A 17,804-nucleotide genomic window follows, 5' to 3' on the forward strand; every position below is an offset into this window, starting at 1 on the left:
GGGCTTTGCTCTCATTTGCCATTAAATCCACCTTATTTTACATGCAGGCCAGTATAGTGTAATGGAAAAGGAATATAGGAACACTGAACGGTAACCCTCAGTATTAAGTCACCATAAAGAGTTCTTAGATACAGTACTGCACGTGGAAGTTAATCAGATCTGTACATCATTGCTGTCCAGTGAAAACCATGTATTTCCCAGTTTGGTGATTTTTAATTTTTCATATAAATAGGATTTACATGTTCCTTCATGAGTTAAGAAAACTTCTGCTATGCACTTTATAATGTGATCATTAATTTAACTCAAATGCAGCAGAGATTTTTATCGTTATATATATTGTATGTTATATATGTTATTCAACTTTGCATTAATTAGTACAGTTTCTAGTCTGCTTGTAATTATTGAGTTTTCTCCTGCTCCCATATGATGTGATAGCTTTTTTTTGTTTATTTGTTTGTTTGAGTTAGCTTCAATAGCTGAATGTGAAGAAGACAAAAGGGACACAGCATACACTTCAAGATGTCAGGGGGAAGTCTGCGCCTGTTTGAGATTGAATGGTCATTGGTGATTATCAAGGAGTAAACAGATCAGATGAGCTGATATCACATTTATGAAACGCAACTTGATGACAGACTCCTTTTGGAAATGTTTTCTGAGTTATGGTTTTTCCCCACTTCATAATATTCCCACATCAACCTGTTTCTCACTTTTCATGCTACTACATTCTGAGCAGCTCTTTTCATATTGTGCATCGGACCATTCCCAGCAACAAAGACGTTTACAGCCAATACGGTCAGCTTACTTTTAAAAGATTCTTCATGTGTAGACTTAGACAATATTTCATATGACTTGATTTCATGCTGTCATACAGAACATAAAAATAAAACACTTCAAAAATGCACAAAACAAATAAAAGACAAGAAGTTAAAAACAGAATAAAAAACGAGCTGAATCAATCAAAGTAATTAAGTCATTCTTCTGCTTTCCTCTGTTCTAGGTCACTGTAACTAATTATCTTTGGTTTTTATAATGTTGATCAGACAAAAGAAAATGGATTTAGGAAAGTGTAAACGGTGTTTTGTTTTTTTTTTTTTTGTTTTTTTTTAAACTATTTTAATCAAGAAAATAATTGGCTGATTAATCAATGAAAAAAAATAAATAGATGAAGCCCTATAAAGCACACAGATTCAATCCAACATGGGACCTGGACATGCAAAGACAAAAAAAAAAAATCTAAAATGAAATTAAATAAAACAAACTAGAAATATCATATAACACAAGCAACTATTTTTATGGATAAATTTATATATCACGGGATAAAAAACAATAAAAGTTAACTGGCTTACCCCAAATCATGATAACAGTGAAAAATGCTGTGCCTCTGCTACATTACAGATGTGATTAACCATTTCCGTACCGGTCTATGTTGTTGTTCCAGGTGACACCCAGAGGGTGGAGATCCCCAGAGGAGAGATGGAGGTGGTGAAAGGCCAGATGGTGATGTTGCACGCCTGGTACAGCCCCAACTCAGACATTTACAAAAACTCTGTCATTTGGCATTTCGTGGGAAACAAGTCCAAGCAGGTGAGAAGGTCAAAACATAAATCTGCAATGATCTGCCGTATAGTTGACCATGCTCCGACCTCTAGTGCAGCGGAGAAAGGAGATCCTCTTTAAAGGGATTAAAAAACAGTACAGTGTTATTGCTGATCCTCATGCTACTGTAGTGGAAGTGTTAAATCTACAAATCCAAATATTAGGGTTCAAACAATGAGTAGGCAATTCTTATCACAGTTAATTAATATTCTACGTTGTTTTCTAGCAAAATTGCCAAAACTCTCTGGTTCTAGCTTTTGCTGCATTTCTTTGTTCTATATCATTTTAGTTTGAAATATATTTTAGTTTAAACAGTTTTTTTTTTTTTTTTTTTTTTTTTTCAGTTGACATGTGAATGAGTGAAGACATTAACATGGACTTCAGGAAACTGAACAACATTTTCTGCCATTTTATAGATCGATTACTTGGGAAAATAAACAGAAAAAACAATAATGACAGTAATTGTTAGATGCAGATACAAAATATAGAAAACAAATGAATATTCATTTTCGGGAAATCTTATTGGAGAACCAGCTCAGTCTAGACCTGTCTCACCTCTGAGGAAAAGAGCCCTTTTTTGTATTGCATGACAGTTATATCCTGAGAAACCCATCTAGTGATGTGTAAAGTGAAAAAAGATTATCTGTAAAGATTAGGATTTTTGCCAACACCACTGCTGATGTCTAATACACAGCAGAAGGAAGGATGGATAAATGTTATTAATGAAAGGATGCCACTAATGACATTTCATCTCTACTTTTTACTCCACCTCCATGTAGCACGAACTGCTGGTGAAACTGTACATAAATGCTCATACTGTGTGTGTGTGTGTGTGTGTGTGTGTGTTTGTGTCACAGTGTGAAGGGTCTTTGCATGATTAATATAATCTAAACAGTTTCAGTGTCTGATGCCTGTGAGCTTAGCTCAAACGGAAAATCAGCCTAAAATTCAACATCCACCATCTGTCCATGTCAGGATTATCTTAATGAAAGATGTTGATTTTTGTTATATTAGTAATCTGCATATTTTAATATGCCTGCAGCAAATAAAACTTAAAAACTATTTATTTGAATGAAATAATGCCTTCATTTCAAAATGTGTCGTATTTGATAAAAAGGACTTAATTATTACTGATTAACAGTACAATTTGTTTCTATGAATGTATTTTCTATGTGCAGGTGATAAACTTTAGCTCAGGTGAAGTTGGGCACGGCCAGAACGAGTTCACCAAAAGAGTGGGCTTCAGTGTGGCCATGCCCTCGGCCAACCTCTCCATCTACATCAACAACACCCAGGAGTCTGACTCTGGACGCTACGTCTGCAATGTCATCATCCCCGGAGATACTGGCATTTCCGGAGAGATACGCCTTAATGTCAAAGGTAAAGGTGACGGAGGTATTTCAAAGGTCAGATTTAATCAGAAACAGTCTGCAGTGCAGCTCACACATTTCCTTGGATTTGGAAATCTAGGCAGAGTAAAGTCGAACCAGTCTGCACAAAATCATATATTTATGTGAGTAAGCACCGGACAAATAAAACTCATCTGCTGTTTAGGGATTCGCTGGGCTCCGAGGTCATTATGTCATCCTCCAGCAGCAGATGGAACGGGAGGGGGGGTGGTCTGAAATTTTTTTTTTTTCTCCAATATAGCTATTGCTCTGAGAAATCTCCATGTCGCTGGCAGTGGATTAAAACTAACGTACAAGTTCAAAATCAGGTCATTGATCGTGTATTCTTATCTTACATGTATTTTAACTTCATGACACTTATTCTGTCTGTCTCTCTCCCCAGTCCCTCCCTCTCCCCCAGTATGCACCATGACAGGAAACCCAGTGGTGAAGGGCAACGTCACTCTGAGCTGCAAGTCCAGTCATGGAAAACCCGTCCCTCAGTACAAATGGACCAAGGCTGCACCCATGTCTGAGGTCTTCTTCTCGCCAATGCAGAGTAGGTATTTCCTGAGCACATAACGAGGATGTAACTCTTATACTTAAATGGTCAGTTCATCCAAATGACCCAAAAAAAAACAAATTTTCTCATTGCTGTAGCTTGATTCATATCCATCCATGTAGCTGATTTTTGATTAATTTGCCCAGGCTTTGAGATTCCTGTTGTCATCAGCACTGAAAAAATGTAATTTAACACATTTTCTCACTATTACATCTGTTACTACAGCATGTTCTGTGGATTACCCAGAGTAATAGGGGCACTGTTTCTTTTACCGATGACGGGAGACATGATTCACATTACTTTCCCAGAAACAGGTATCATACTGTACACAAAACCAAGGATGCAATTTTCACTGGAGATGAGGGAAACATATCCCACCCACCAAGTTTTACAGTTTCAGTTTGATTTTCTTGCCAAAAATCTCTCAGAATAGTGTACTCTTACTGTCCAGGTGTCAAAATCCAGATGAGAGAAGTGAGGAGTTGATTAAAAAAAAATGTTGATTGGCAATGAAGCACTGAACACTGGCTCATCATGCCACATTCAGGCATTACGTGATATTATTTTATCATTGTGAGAATAAAGAGAGGTCATTTTCAGCTAGCCTAACTGTCTGGTGAAAGGCAGACATGTATCAAGCAGAAGCAAAAGTAGTAGAGAAATGATCTTTAAAGCCTGTTTACGTGCAGGTCTAAATGTCAGGCACTTTGCTGCTGACCCTCACACCTTACATGCAGATGGAGCCGAGTTCATGTCCTCAGGTCACCTACGTGATCATAAGTCCCAGATGCAGCATACAGGCTTTACTTTGCTGATAGCTGTTCCAAATGCACCTCAGAGGAAGATCCTCGATCATGCCATAACATGTAGGGTGAAATCCTCTTTACAGATTGAGAGAGACAGCGTACTTCTCTCACAGCACTGCCAATGTAATAGAGAAGAATATGCGTTATTTGCAAGCTGTGCATGTGACTCTATTGTTGCATTATTTTGTAGATGTTTGTTTCCAGATGATGCTGCGGAGAAAACACCATCTGTTTCTGAACAATAGGATTTAGGCTGATTGATTGAGTATTGACTTAACTGCTTTGATCTCTGGCCTTCATCTCTTTTATAGCAGAAAAATCCTCAAACTCATAAAATGAAAACTACTCCCTCTGATTGTGCATTGACCCAGGGTTTGGAAGTGCAGTATGAACACTCACGCCTGCATCACATGTGTATCCGCACCCTCTTAAATGCCACCGACACTCAGGTTCAAGCCCTTTGCTCATCTTTTTATCTGCGCTGATGTATTCGCTCTCTATGACACTTGAACTTTACTTTGCCATTGCTGCTTATCTCTTTCAGCAATCTCTCTCTTTCTTTTTTCTCTCCCTGCTGATCCTCTCTCAGCACTCCTCATTTCCTGTTGACCTTGATGCCTAATCTAACAAGCCCCATGTCATTACTTGATCAGCCCCTCTAAGAGGCATAAGTTGGATTTGGGACTGAGTGCAGCGCATCTCACTCTTCCACCCCCTCCACATCAGACTATACCGCTCCTTCCCTGCCTCTCATTCATTCTCCCTCTTTCTCTGCCATCTTTCCTTCCGCACAAAAAAAAAAAAAAAAAAAAACCCAAAAAAAACAAAACAGAATGGAGAGCCTGCGCCCAGCCCATGCTTGTGCTTGGGTTCATGGGTAAGGGTTTTCACTCATACATTTTTCATTTGTGTCCCCAGCTCCATCCACCTTCACCTGCAAACCGTGAACTCCTGAGGAGTCACGGTTTCCGGGGTCGACATGTCACTCCTCGAATCAAAACCATAACCTGTAGAGAAGCTTTAAAGGCAAAAAAAAAAATCAACCCGATGTACAAGTATGATTTATAGGATTATGCTTCAGAAATTATTAAAGTCTACTGTAAATTTAGAATAGATGTCAAGACAGGTGATAATCCCATTCAACCTTAAAGGTTCACATTCTCCGTGCACATTCATAGATTTAATCATCAAAAAAAAAAAAAAAGCATGTTAAACTCTCGAGGAATAGCAGAATAAGCAGGATTTTCAGACCTGCATGTGTTAATCTTCTGTGATAAAGGGTTGAATTTGTCCTTTAAATCTTTATAGTAAGTGTGTTGTGTTAGATTTAGCTGTCATCCTACTGTGTTCATTCATCTTTTCACTGTGTGCTATATTTAGACTCACACTAAGGCTGGTGAGTCTTTTTGAACCAAAAGGCATACTTACTATTTATTTATTTTCCATAGGGCTGAAATGATTAGTTGATCAGTCATACGTTTTTTACAGGTTTGAATTGGAATTTGAATATCTTAATGTTTTGGCCTGTTGATTGGACAATCAACAGCATGTAAATGGAGGCGATGAATGAATTGACACGTGAATGTGTGTACTCTTTTACATACATTTTTTAAAACTGCCATGTGACGTGGCAAACTGTACCATGACCTTCATGTAGAGAATCTGCTCATTTCCCTTAATCACGTGTCGAGTGTCAGGGCTGTAACAAATGCTGCTCATTGACCTTGCAGTGACGCCGTCGCAATATGAATAATGCTCCTGTCTTGATATGAAGCAGCACTTGAGAGTAACGTCAGATCCCCTCCACCTCTGGCGCCGCTGGAATCTGATCACTGTGCGGGCTTGAACTCGTTCCAGCCTCAGAGTCAGTCGATGTTCTGTTAATCTGTCGCGACCGGGTCTGGTTCCTCGCAGCTAGTTTTCAAGCCCGGGGGTTAAATAATCAGACAGGGACAGGTGCGTGTCACACTCATCTGCGTTTGTTTTGATATCTCAGGCAGGATTTTTGTATCGGGTCAAAAAGGTTGACGATAAAATATTCCAGCTCTGATCTGTTAATATATACCAGCTATTCTATCTTATTGTGTTTTCACACGTACTCCCACCGAGTGAAAACCTGTCAACAGCAGGTTACAACAGACAATTTCTGACTTTTTCAAAGAGTTACACTTGCTTTAGTTTTATAACTAAAACAGATTTACTGTGGTTTCATTGTTGACTGGTTTGTGCGTTAACCTCGCTCCTGGTGACGCCGCAGCAGATGGTGCAGACAAAACACAAAGCTCGGTCCACCCTTCACTCACCTAAACTTTGGGATGAAGGCAGCTGTTTGGATACAAAGATTGTTAAGGATTTTCTGGTCTCCTGCATTAATAGGTTGCTTGCTGGCGTAATGTGAACCTTGACTTTTCTTCAGGGATGATTTTTGGATGAGCCCCTAGGTTGCATTACTTTTCAGTCTTTTGGGAATTGACTCGGTGCAGAGCGCGTCAGGCGCGCATGAGTGAGAATCAGACACCAACCCGTCTGAACGACACTTTCACGTGGGCGATTCCACATAACGGACGCACACCCAACCTCATTTGCCTTCCGTCCCCACGAAAGCAAAAACACGTCAGATGAAGACACGCTGCAATGGGACGTCTAAGATTGGATTTGAGAGGATTTGTTGTGATAATTCCCACATAAAGCTTGTTTATTTTTTTTACAGCCTATGTTTGCAACAACACAACATTTTAAAGCCAGATGTACCAAGAGCAGATTGTGTTGAATGGAAATACCCAGTCGTGAAAGCAAACCACACTTACTGCTGTGTCATGAAAATATTAAACCGAAATTTGCTGACTAACGTCTTTATGTTACAAGACTGCAGAATCATCCGCAGAGTTACTTGCTGCGGGATGGCACCCATGCCAAACTACATACAGAAGGCATGGGAAATGGGCCAATAGCGGATTAAATTCTGGATTAAGGATGAGAATCAGTAACTAATGATACAAAACTGCCTTGATATGTTGCACACACTATTGGTATCATGATACAGAATGTGTCATGATACCTGTGTAAAGAGGAAATCATGCCTCTAAAATTACAAACAAGAATTATCAGGAATTATTGTACTTATTTGCTGCTTTTTTGAAATTCTGCCACTTTTTTTTTTTTTACAAAATGCATAAGCTTTTTTTTAAAAATTACAGCAACAAAGAGAAATAATACAAATTCAAGTGTAAAAAAGGCCAAAAACTGGCTCAACTGCAGCAGAAGTGAAGAGTGAAATAATGAAATAAGGATCTGTGAGATATTTGTTTAAAAAAAAAAAAAAATCTAAATTTCTGTACAGTCCATTGCAATATTATCTTATGTGCAGTAAATTTGTGTTAGTTAATAGTTCCCTAACGTGTACTTTTGTGGTTTAATAATTTACTGTCAACCTGTATAGTTTCCTTTTGGCTAGTTTTACTAAGCCCTCTTGCACAGTTCACATAAATATGTGATTGCGAAGTGTGCTTAACTGTGTGGTTGTTTTTGCAGATGAGAGACACGGCACCCTCAGGCTGAGCAACCTCACTAAAAGCATGTCAGGGAAGTACGTGTGCCGAGCCAGCAACACTGCCGGCTCCGACAGCTGCTCCATTAACCTGGAGGTTATCACTTGTGCGTACAAAGTAAAAACTCTATTTTTACTCCACCAAACACGAGTGTATTCAGCAGTGTATGTTTTAAATAGCACAGCTGCGCCTCTCGTTGAGCGTGAACGCTGACCGCGATCTGTTTTCCAGCTTCCAATGCAGGCGTGATTGCGGCAGCTACGCTGGGATCAGTAGTGGGATTCATGGCCATGGTGCTGTTCCTCATGCTCATACTGAGGAGGAGACGGGACACTGAGGAGGAGATAGCCAATGAGATCAAGTGAGAGTTTCACTACACACTCAGTGGTCACCACATTAGATATCACTGTACAACTTAATGCAATTCAGAACAACAGCTCTGTCATAAGTCCTACTGCTGTGGAATTCTTGCTGAAAATCAGCTCACTAGTCTGGTGAAACACAATAACTCTTGGTTCCCAGAGTGTTTATTGCAATCAAGTTAACACATACATGTGGATCTCGGTGTGTAGAAACAGAGTGAGATGCAATTCAAAGAGAGCACACAGTTTTTAAAACTTCGAGCCACGCCTGAGTCACCCACGAGCCCTGTCCTTGGGTGAGGAGACCGCAGTATACCTGATTTTTGGTCAGCGGCTCTCCTCGCTGGCGATGCTGGTGAGTGTCTGTAAAACAGGATATGGCCTTTTCCATATGTGGACTTGTTTTTTTTCAGCGGAGTCACTATTTAATGTAGCTATTATCTCCATGTTACTTTACGCCTCAGGCATGGGTGTTTACAGCAGGTCACTCATGAAGATAGCACTCTCATAGAACCATCAGGCGTAAGGCCTTTAATAATGCATTTTACCCTTCAAGTAGGTCAGCATTGTTTATGCTAACCCTTAAATCACGATATAATTGTTTAAGGATAAAACGTCAATTCCTTCTTAGCATGATGTTATAAACGGACACCGATCAGCCACAACGTTAAAACCAGTTACCAGTTTTAATGTTGTGAAGTCACACAGTAAATATGAAAATTTCCCTCACGCTGCCTTCATGAAGTTGATCATTTTCAGTCTTCGATGACACTGTCAGAAATGTGTAAATTCAATGATCAATTTATACTGAGGTCACAGTTGGAGTCGGTGTTTTGCTGAACTTCATTGTATTTAGAGGTGTTTCTAATTTTCTTCCTACATGAGTTGGAGCAGAATATTAAACAAGTGTCAATATAATGCAGTCCAATATAGTTTAAAACATTAAAATGAGGATTACATGGTAATGCTTCAGTAATATTATTTCCATAATATAGGTTTATTATTATATTACAGTCTGAAAGGGGACACTTTTTTCTAAGTAGTACTTTTACTTTTGATAAAGTACATTTTGCTCACAAGACTTCAACGTGCCAGACTTTTACTTGTAAGTATTTTTACATTGTGGTATTACTACTTGTTTAAAGTATCTGAATATTTTGTTCACTCTTGCGTGTTTGTAATAAACTACTGCATAGGATGATATTGGTCATTCAAAAATCTATAATGCACAAGTGCTTTATTGTTAAGTTCAAAGTCGGTGAAAAACTCTGAAGCTGAATGTGTGTCAAAGGTGTTGCCCAATCCAAGGGCAAAATGTGCATTTTCACTTAATGGAAGCAAGAAACAATTCCACTCAGTTCTTTTTTGTGTCATTTTTCATTTTAGTCAGTTTAATAAATGATGACTTCTTGCTTCCTCTGCTGCCTCTCACTCTCCTTTGTCTCTCTGCAACAGGGAGGATGCTCAGGCACCGAAGCGAGTGTCGTGGGCAAAGAGTAACACCGGCTCCGACATCGTGTCCAAGAATGGCACACTGTCCTCCATAGCCACCAGTCCTCGACCGCAGGACCCCCATCAGCCCAACTTCCACTACCCATACTCCCCCACCTCAGCTTCAGACACGGGCTCGGTGATCAACGCCTACCAGCTGCGACCTGGAGAAGCCAACACCTTACAGGGACTTCCTGGTTACAACATCGGAGGCACTCCTTCACGTAAACACAAGCGGCCTCCCAGTGCGAACGGGGCGCCTCCGCAGGTTCTCAGGAGCCCTGTAGTCGTCATCCCTAGCAGGACTAAGGGGGCTCAGCCTCAGGTGCCGCCGCCACTGACCGTGTCCCCACAAATCGGCTCCTCCTCCACTCTGACGCGCATGGGAGCTGTTGCTGTCATGGTGCCTGCTCAAAGCCAAGCCGGCTCGCTGGTGTAGCCAGCAGCAGCATATCTGATGGGAAATAAAAGGACAGCGTTTGAGGACCAAGAGAAAGTATGCCTTGAAACGGAACGCACTTTCTCCACGAAGACCTGAACGGTCGTGTAGTGACACAAGTGTCTCGCAGGTGGTTTGTGCTTCATTGGCAAAAACTCTCCCTTCAGTTTGTTAATAAAAGTGAGTGCAGTGTTGCTCATTCCAGTTTCTTTTCGTATGCTATGTTTCCGGCTCATTAAAGACAAAGATATTTTCATTAACACCCTTAGAAAGAGATCTTCAAAATGGTATCCAATAGCATTAACATGCCAATTATTGCAAGAGAGTTTTGTTAATTTAATGGAGTCTGTGGATATTGTGAACCATAACGAACCATTGCGTGTGCTTAGAATTTTGCAGTTCTTGCAAAATATATAATGTTTTTGGTTACATTTGTATAATGTATGAATAAACTAAATATGGACAAATTTTTATAATTTAATTTCTATTTCACTGTACCTGGCTATGTAAGGGTCACTTTCAGTCACTTTTCTCAGGCCAACTGCACTAGTTCGAAACAAGAACCCAGCAAAACCACAATTCAGGTACTACAAAGTGTTCTCTTTCAAATCTCTTGCTTTCTTTGACCCACATTTACTTGTCTTCACTTGAGGGTTGTTTATTTAACCTACTGTAACAATGTCAGTACGGTTTCATAGACATTGATGTCTACTGAGAGAACATCCGGTTTGAGTTTATTGCCTGTTTTGGTAGATGGAATGTGACCAAGCTAGTGAGTATAACATTGTTGAAGTTGAAGGATTCTGACTATTTTGTTCAACGGTGCTTAGTATAACTTGATATAATTACGGTTAACATACGAGGCCATTAGTTGAGACGAGTGGTTGAGAATATTCGACCAGTCCTCCTGCTGATGCTCGTTTGTTTTTCTTGTAATTATACTTAACTCTGGAAATAATGTTGCAGTGATTTATTGATGTTGACAGGCGACATGTAGCAGTTCTGATTGTTGACGTTTTTTCAATAAAGTGTTCTGGAGTGTTTTGATTGTAGCGTAGCTAAATTGTAATCACCTCACTTATAAACACATTCGTAACACAACTCATACAAAATGAAAATTTAAATAATTCCTGGTTATGTGTGATTCAGGATGCCAATGTAAAGGCCGATTCCTTTAATGAAAGTTGAGGTCATTTTATTTGGAGTGATCTGCAAATTGCAAAGTAACATTTTAATACACAACCCATATAATAGTATCTGTAGTAATACACATACAGCATGTTTTTCTGAAGGCATTTTACACTACAGTACACATCATGGGGTAAAATACAGTAACACTACAGTAACCATGGACAAGATTTAAAAAGCCACTTGAACAGAGATATTGAGACTGTATGTGATGCAGTAGATATGTAATATAAAACCATATAATTTTATTAGCACTTAAGTTGGTGTAAAATTGTTTAACAATTGGAAAAAAATAATCACAACTTCTGTTTTCACTCCACAAATTGAGTGAAACTTCTGAATATATGTAATAGAATATCAAGACTAAACCTCTATATTCACACTAGCAGCTCAACAGGAAACACATTTTTTGGATGGAAAACAAAATAAGATAATACCAAAATGACCACTGCTGGAGTTGGTGCCAGAGTAAATGCTAATGCTGTTACTAAAATCAAGAGTTTTTCTCCCTCATGTTCAGTGGCCGTGAAATGACATCTCTGACTCACTTCTCGGGCTCAGCTTAACACTGTCAGACGTTGACAATGTTCACCGGCTGCATTCTGCACTTGAATAAAATATGCTTTGTCTACTTGAGTTGTACCTTGAACTGTGTGCTAATGCGAGCATGCTGGTGTAAAATGCTAATTTTTTAAATCATTTCTACATGCTATATTAGTGTTCATCTTAAAGTATAGCTGGAAATTCAATCATTACTTTTAAAAGAAGTGTCAGCCATGTAGAAATTTTGACCTGTAGGTGGCGCTGCATGTAAAGTCATTTGGATTCATCCTCTGTGAACCATTAATCTACCAATATTATATTCGAATAAAACCTATGCTGTTTTTACCCCAAATTCTCCGATGAGTTTTGCCAACTTTGGAAAAACTACGATGCAGAGAGCAATTCGGGAAACCAGTCACACAGTACCAAACCAGAGATGAAGACCATAATAATATGGTCACTACTGAAGTCACTTCAAGATCCAGGCGAGGAGTTTTATCAAGACTCTGTCAGTAGGTTTCGGGAAATGATCATCCTCATCACCTCGTTTGTTCCTTGAGGGGAAACAAAAAATAAAAAGTCACACAAACTGTAGTCGTTACAAAATCATAGTCTGACAGCTTTTTAAAATGTACGAAAATCAAATTCTGAAAGTCAGAACAAAAACAGATGCTCATTCTTATAAATGCTCACCCTCTAGGATCTGATGTACTCGGATGTCACGGACAAACTGCTGCACTGCGTAGTCTTTGAGGTAACCGTACCCACCGTGCATCTGAAGAGCCTGGTTGCAGATCTGTTCAGAGAGCATGGATACAAAAAAAAAAAAATCAGACAGTTTTCTTCAGTGTCATTTGCTACTACTATTATCACTCAGTACTACTCACATTAAAGCACTCATCTGTTGCAAAGAGCTTGGCCATGGAGCAGAGGGAAACAGCATCGGGCCGGTTCTCCTGCAGCGCTGTCGCAGCCTCACGCACCAGAAGGCGAGACGCAACCAACTTGGTGGCCATTTCTGCCAGTTTGAACTGGAGAAACTACACACATAACACAGACAGAGGGAAAGATGACTTATGGATAACTTTTTTTTTTTTTTTTTTTAAATCACTGGCCGGGCCGGCGGCTTAAATACTTTGAGTTTTGATTTCTGTGGGTCTGTGTGTGAAGAGACCGTAAAAACGTGAGCGTCTTACCTGGTTGTTGGAAAGTGTCTCTCCAAACTGTTTGCGTACCAACAGGTGATCCCTCGCTAGCTGTACGCAGGCATGTGCCGCCCCGAGAGAACAGGAAGCTGTCGGCAGAGTATTTTTTAGGAAAACTGCTGACTGAGAGGCTGCTTATGGTTGACGATGTAAAAAGGGACAGCATGTAACTTTTTCTGAACACCGACAACAGGTGGAATATGGAATAATGGTAAATGTTTTAACGGTAGTAAAGTATAACAGCAGCACCACTAGAGAAGAGTCATACAGTCAGCAAACTGACTCTAATGTCAGTTACACAGCAGCACTACATATCTGAAGTTTTACAACGTTAGCTTTAAGCTGCTGGCTTTACCAGACTGAGTGAGTCGGAGTGTATTGAGCCCAGGACGGTTCCGTTTTACTTAAAGTTTTCATTTAGAACGGGAAGAATATTTTATTACCTCTTTAAAAAAAAGGTACATAGTCATAGTCTTACTTTAATGTCCTGTAGTCTTCAGGTTTTGACCACCTTAAGCCTCTATTTTTTTATGAATATGCACATATTTTATGCACAACAGGTTCATTGACAGCTGCTTAGGAGACTGACTTGCTACCTTTTTTTAAAACTTAACTTAGTTAAATTACATATATATATTAGACTGACATATATGGGTATCACAAACTGCTGTGCAATAGAGGGGTGACCTCTTGGACAGCGGTTTCCTCCTCACCGATGTTAATCCTGCCCCCGTTCAGGCCTTTCATGGCGATGCTGAAGCCTTGCCCCTCCGCACCAAGCCGGTTGGCCACTGGAACCGCACAGTCCTCAAATATCACCGCCCTGGTCGGCTGAGAGTTCCAGCCCACCTGAGCAAGAGATTGGATAACAGCTGGAGTGACTACGACTTAATTCTGCCACCTAGTGGTTTCCTGTAAACACTTCAAGATAGTAAAATAAGATTAAAGTGTGTAGACACAAAGCAAAAACTGTGCATTCCCTTCAAAATGGTGTCAGCTCAACACCAGTGAGCTCTACCTTCTTTTCTTTTTTGCCAAAACTGAGGCCTGGGGCTCCCTTCTCCACCACCAAACAGGAAATGCCTTTAGGCCCTTTGCCCCCTGTTCTGCACATCACAACGTAGACGTCAGTGTCTCCTCCTCCACTGATGAAGGCCTGGAAAGTCGCCAAAGAGACGAGACACGTTTCAGGGCTCACCGTTTTCCTTCTGAAGCGACAAGTTATGGTCAAACGGGCACCAAGCCACGCCTGAGCGTAAACATGGTTGAAGGTAGTACCTTAGAGCCATTCAAGATGTAGTGGTCACCCGTCCGCTGTGCAGAGGTCAGAAGTGAAGCCGCATCACTGCCGCTGCCTAAAGTCAAAGATCAGTCCTTTAATGACGTACACATTTAGACGACCACCTCTGGATACTAGTACACTGACTAAATACGACTTCTGGGGATATTTTTTCGAGCGGATTTTTCCTAGAAGTGTTTATAAACTGACCCGGTTCAGTGAGACAATAGGAAGCAAACTTTTCCATCGAACAGAGGTCAGGACAGAACTTCTCCCTCTGCTCATTATTGCCAAAGGTGTCGATCATCCAGGCACACATGCTGCAAAGGAAGGAGCATACCGCAAACCGTCAGGCAAAGAAAATATACGTCATAGCTATCACTACAGTGCCCATAACAGTGGTCATAAGGCCATTAATTTAACTACTTTCACAACTTGATAGCTTGAGGAAAATCATGTTTCAGTATAAATGAATTGACAAACACATTACTGTTTTTTTCTAAGTTGTTTGGACTTATTGGAGATGTAACTATATGTACTCTTACACCTGCACAAAATGGTGCTGTAACAAATCCTTTCGGTCACAAAACTGGCAAATTTGTTATTTGGGCCGTTTCATGAATTTCATGAAGATATCTGAACCACACCACCAGCCTCATCTGGTGGTGTGCATCTAAGAATGCCATCCTTTTGACCTAAAAACTACAAAACAATTCATCTTTTCATCGAATTTTAATTGCAGGTATTTGTCTTTATCGCCCGATGAGGGATTCGTACTTGTGGATACTGATGTAGGCTGTGGTGCTGACACATCCTGTGGATAAAGCCTCGAAGATGACCGATGTGTCCAGCCGAGAAAGACCCGATCCTCCAACATCTGGCTGAACATAGATCCCTCCAAACCCCAACTGGGCCGCTTTCCGCATTGTCTCTACTGGAAAGATTTCCTTGAAAAGAAAATGAAAAATTAACCGATACTGCATTTGTGAGGTAGATCTTAATATTTGATATATGATGACACTATATCAATTGATAGGAATTTTTCTTTAACATAAAAACACAACATAAACAATCTAACAATCTTGATATGGATTCTTTAAATCTGTTCTTTTAAAGATCTGTAAGCGGATACAGATACATCTGCAATAAGCTCATATTGGCCAATATATATCGGCCTGGCCAATTTATCAGTGTAGCTCTAACAATTATACCAATAACTGATGATGATGATGATGACGTGACTTAGATGACTTAGGCATAAGCTAAGCCTGACCAAAAAAAAAAAAAAAAATTGCTATCAGACACAGGCAAAGACATGCAGCTCAGGAAGGGATGATGTAGGTCCACAGGAGCGCCTTCCCCCATGCCAATAAATTCAAAATGACGGTAATAATAGTTCAGTTTTAGGTTGGGTGATTTTAGTCATCTCCACAGGGACACTGGATCTTCTACAGCTGCTTACTCATGCTCACTTTGTTACAAAGAACGCTTGCATTTATAGAATCATAACGTAGCCAAAGAACAGTCTCTCTAACCAGGTGATTAATTAACAAAACACAACTGTTTATGAAGCCCTGAGTCTGTTGCCTGAACAGTTTCTCAGTAACACAAAACACTCGCAGCAAAATACCTTTTGGTCCCACTCTGCCATGTGCGGAGCCATTTCATTGGCCGCAAAGTCAAAGGCCACTTTCTGGAACTCCTTCTGTTCCTCTGCGAGTCCATGAGCAGCTGTCGACAGAGAGCAGAGACCGCAAAAAGGACATAGAGAGGCAGTAATGTTCAATCGGCACGGTGGCCCGGAATGTAGTCTCAAGAATTCATACATAAAGGTATGGCAAATGTAATTGCAATGGTCAGGCTGCTTTTGAATGTCTTTGGATGGCAGTAGTCTCAAGGTTGCAGGTGCAGGCCAGTGTGACTGGTACATCATGCCTTTGAAATGATTTTGGGTGCCGCACGACACACTCTTCTACTACTACTACTACTACTACTACTACTACTACTACTACTAAAATCACAGCTTTCTTTCTTTCAGCTTCTTGCTTGTGAGCGAGGAAATCAGCCACAGTTGCTGCCGCCAGTGAGCAGCTTCCCAGACACAGTTTGTAGTAGTCAACGACAGCACTTGAAGGACTACTGAAGATTACTTCAGGCTTCGTACCTGTTACCATTATCATCCTGACGGGTCGAGATTACTGTCAACTTTCTGGAAACCACTGCATCTCTCTCTAACCCTCCGCTTGTCTGATGTCCCTCAAGCACATGAGCATTTAAACTTATGTGCCAGTCTCTCGCTCTCTGTTTCTTCTCCCTGACCTCTCTTTTCAGCCAGCCTCGCTGTGCCTTTTTCCCTCCTCTTAAGGGTTGTTTTGTTTGTTTGTTGTTGTTGTTTTTTTGGGTGAGCCTAATCAAGGGTCTACGGATAGAGAAATGGAGAATAAAGCCCCCTTGAGGCAAATGTGTGTTATTGGTCTGTCTAAATTGACTTGACTAGGAAAGTAGGAAACAGCGAAGAAAGCCTCCGGACTCAGAAAAAAACCCAAAAACAAAACAAAGCAAAACAATAAAGTATTAAAAGATGACATCCAGGTTTGGTAAGAGCCCTTCGCTCATCAGCACAACCTGAGGAGACTGCCCCTCTGAGGAGAGGGGCGGTGTTAAGGAGGGGTGTGTCTCCGCCTCATGACGGGAGGACCAAAACTAACCAATGACGGCTGTGTACATTTAATCTTAAAGAACTGACTGTGAATACTTCACTAATTCTCGTGTTATTAACGCTCAAAACATTGGGTTCGGATGCTGGAAAGCTGAGTTACATTCGTGCGTTACGTTCACCCGGTGCCGTCCAGGTTTTCTTTCGCATAAACACACAGCTGTCATGTGGACTAACTAGCAGTTCGCGTTTTCCGGGACTTACGGTCGATGCATGAAGCTATCCCTCGTCTCTGTGAGCTTCTGTTCAGTGTTAAACGGTGGTTCCTGCAGATGCCGGAGCCCAGCCTGGCGACTCTTGCTAGGGGTCCGACAGCCGCCATGTTTACCTCCACACTGCTGAGTTATGTCACCGAGCCGGCTCCGCCCCCGCTGCTGCTGCTGCTGCCGGGAAATGCAGTTTTATCGACGGGGAGGCTTAACGTGCCGGTTATGGTAAAATTAAGGGAAATTAATTGTCAGTGACAATACTGAGCGACAATTTCTTCTCGTTTTTTGCATTACTCGTTGTTCTGAACGGATGTTAGCCATCCAAACTGAAGCCTTAACGCAGTTTAAAACACACTTTAAGATGTATGACACCTTTAAATGGCGATTTTATTGTGTTTTCTCCATCCACAGACAACAATAGGGCAGATGTTTTAAAACCCCCCACATTTGATTAACAAGTAGACACCAGTAA

The 17,804-nt window shown here is 40.7% G+C and overlaps 2 protein-coding genes across 2 annotated transcripts in view; one reads left to right on the forward strand and one right to left on the reverse strand.

The window, feature by feature from the left end:
• esamb (endothelial cell adhesion molecule b) overlaps positions 1-11,236 on the forward strand; it is a 48,121-nt gene extending 36,885 nt beyond the window's left edge. The window contains exons 2-7 of the mRNA XM_040130130.1: positions 1,439-1,584; positions 2,775-2,976; positions 3,388-3,543; positions 7,884-8,006; positions 8,132-8,261; positions 9,718-11,236. Of these exons, the coding sequence (XP_039986064.1) occupies positions 1,439-1,584; positions 2,775-2,976; positions 3,388-3,543; positions 7,884-8,006; positions 8,132-8,261; positions 9,718-10,192 (1,232 nt within the window). The 3' untranslated portion in view covers positions 10,193-11,236. The remainder of the gene's footprint in view (positions 1-1,438; positions 1,585-2,774; positions 2,977-3,387; positions 3,544-7,883; positions 8,007-8,131; positions 8,262-9,717) is intronic.
• A 367-nt stretch (positions 11,237-11,603) lies between these two features.
• Positions 11,604-17,485, reverse strand: acad8 (acyl-CoA dehydrogenase family, member 8). The gene is made up of 11 exons (XM_040130137.1): positions 17,328-17,485; positions 16,038-16,138; positions 15,185-15,354; positions 14,618-14,727; positions 14,407-14,483; positions 14,147-14,284; positions 13,842-13,977; positions 13,120-13,217; positions 12,811-12,963; positions 12,617-12,719; positions 11,604-12,477 (listed from the first exon to the last, which is right to left on the reverse strand). Exons 1-11 carry the CDS (start codon positions 17,443-17,445, stop codon positions 12,422-12,424), a joined length of 1,260 nt encoding a protein of 419 aa, XP_039986071.1. The 5' UTR covers positions 17,446-17,485; the 3' UTR covers positions 11,604-12,421.
• Positions 17,486-17,804: the final 319 nt, after the last annotated feature.

This window comes from Xiphias gladius, chromosome 7, assembly GCF_016859285.1.
Source record: "Xiphias gladius isolate SHS-SW01 ecotype Sanya breed wild chromosome 7, ASM1685928v1, whole genome shotgun sequence".
NCBI lineage: Eukaryota > Metazoa > Chordata > Actinopteri > Istiophoriformes > Xiphiidae > Xiphias > Xiphias gladius.

Bases quoted from the DNA above. Each gene is read 5' to 3' on its own strand.
- acad8 (XM_040130137.1), bottom strand. From the start codon at position 17,445: ATGGCGGCTGTCGGACCCCTAGCAAGAGTCGCCAGGCTGGGCTCCGGC. The intron at 13,978-14,146 runs GTAGAGCTCACT...TCTCTTGCTCAG, and splicing joins TTGGCAAAAAAGAAAAGAAG to GTGGGCTGGAACTCTCAGCC. The intron at 12,964-13,119 runs GTAAGACGCTCA...TTATGTGTGTAG, and splicing joins AGACACTTTCCAACAACCAG to TTTCTCCAGTTCAAACTGGC.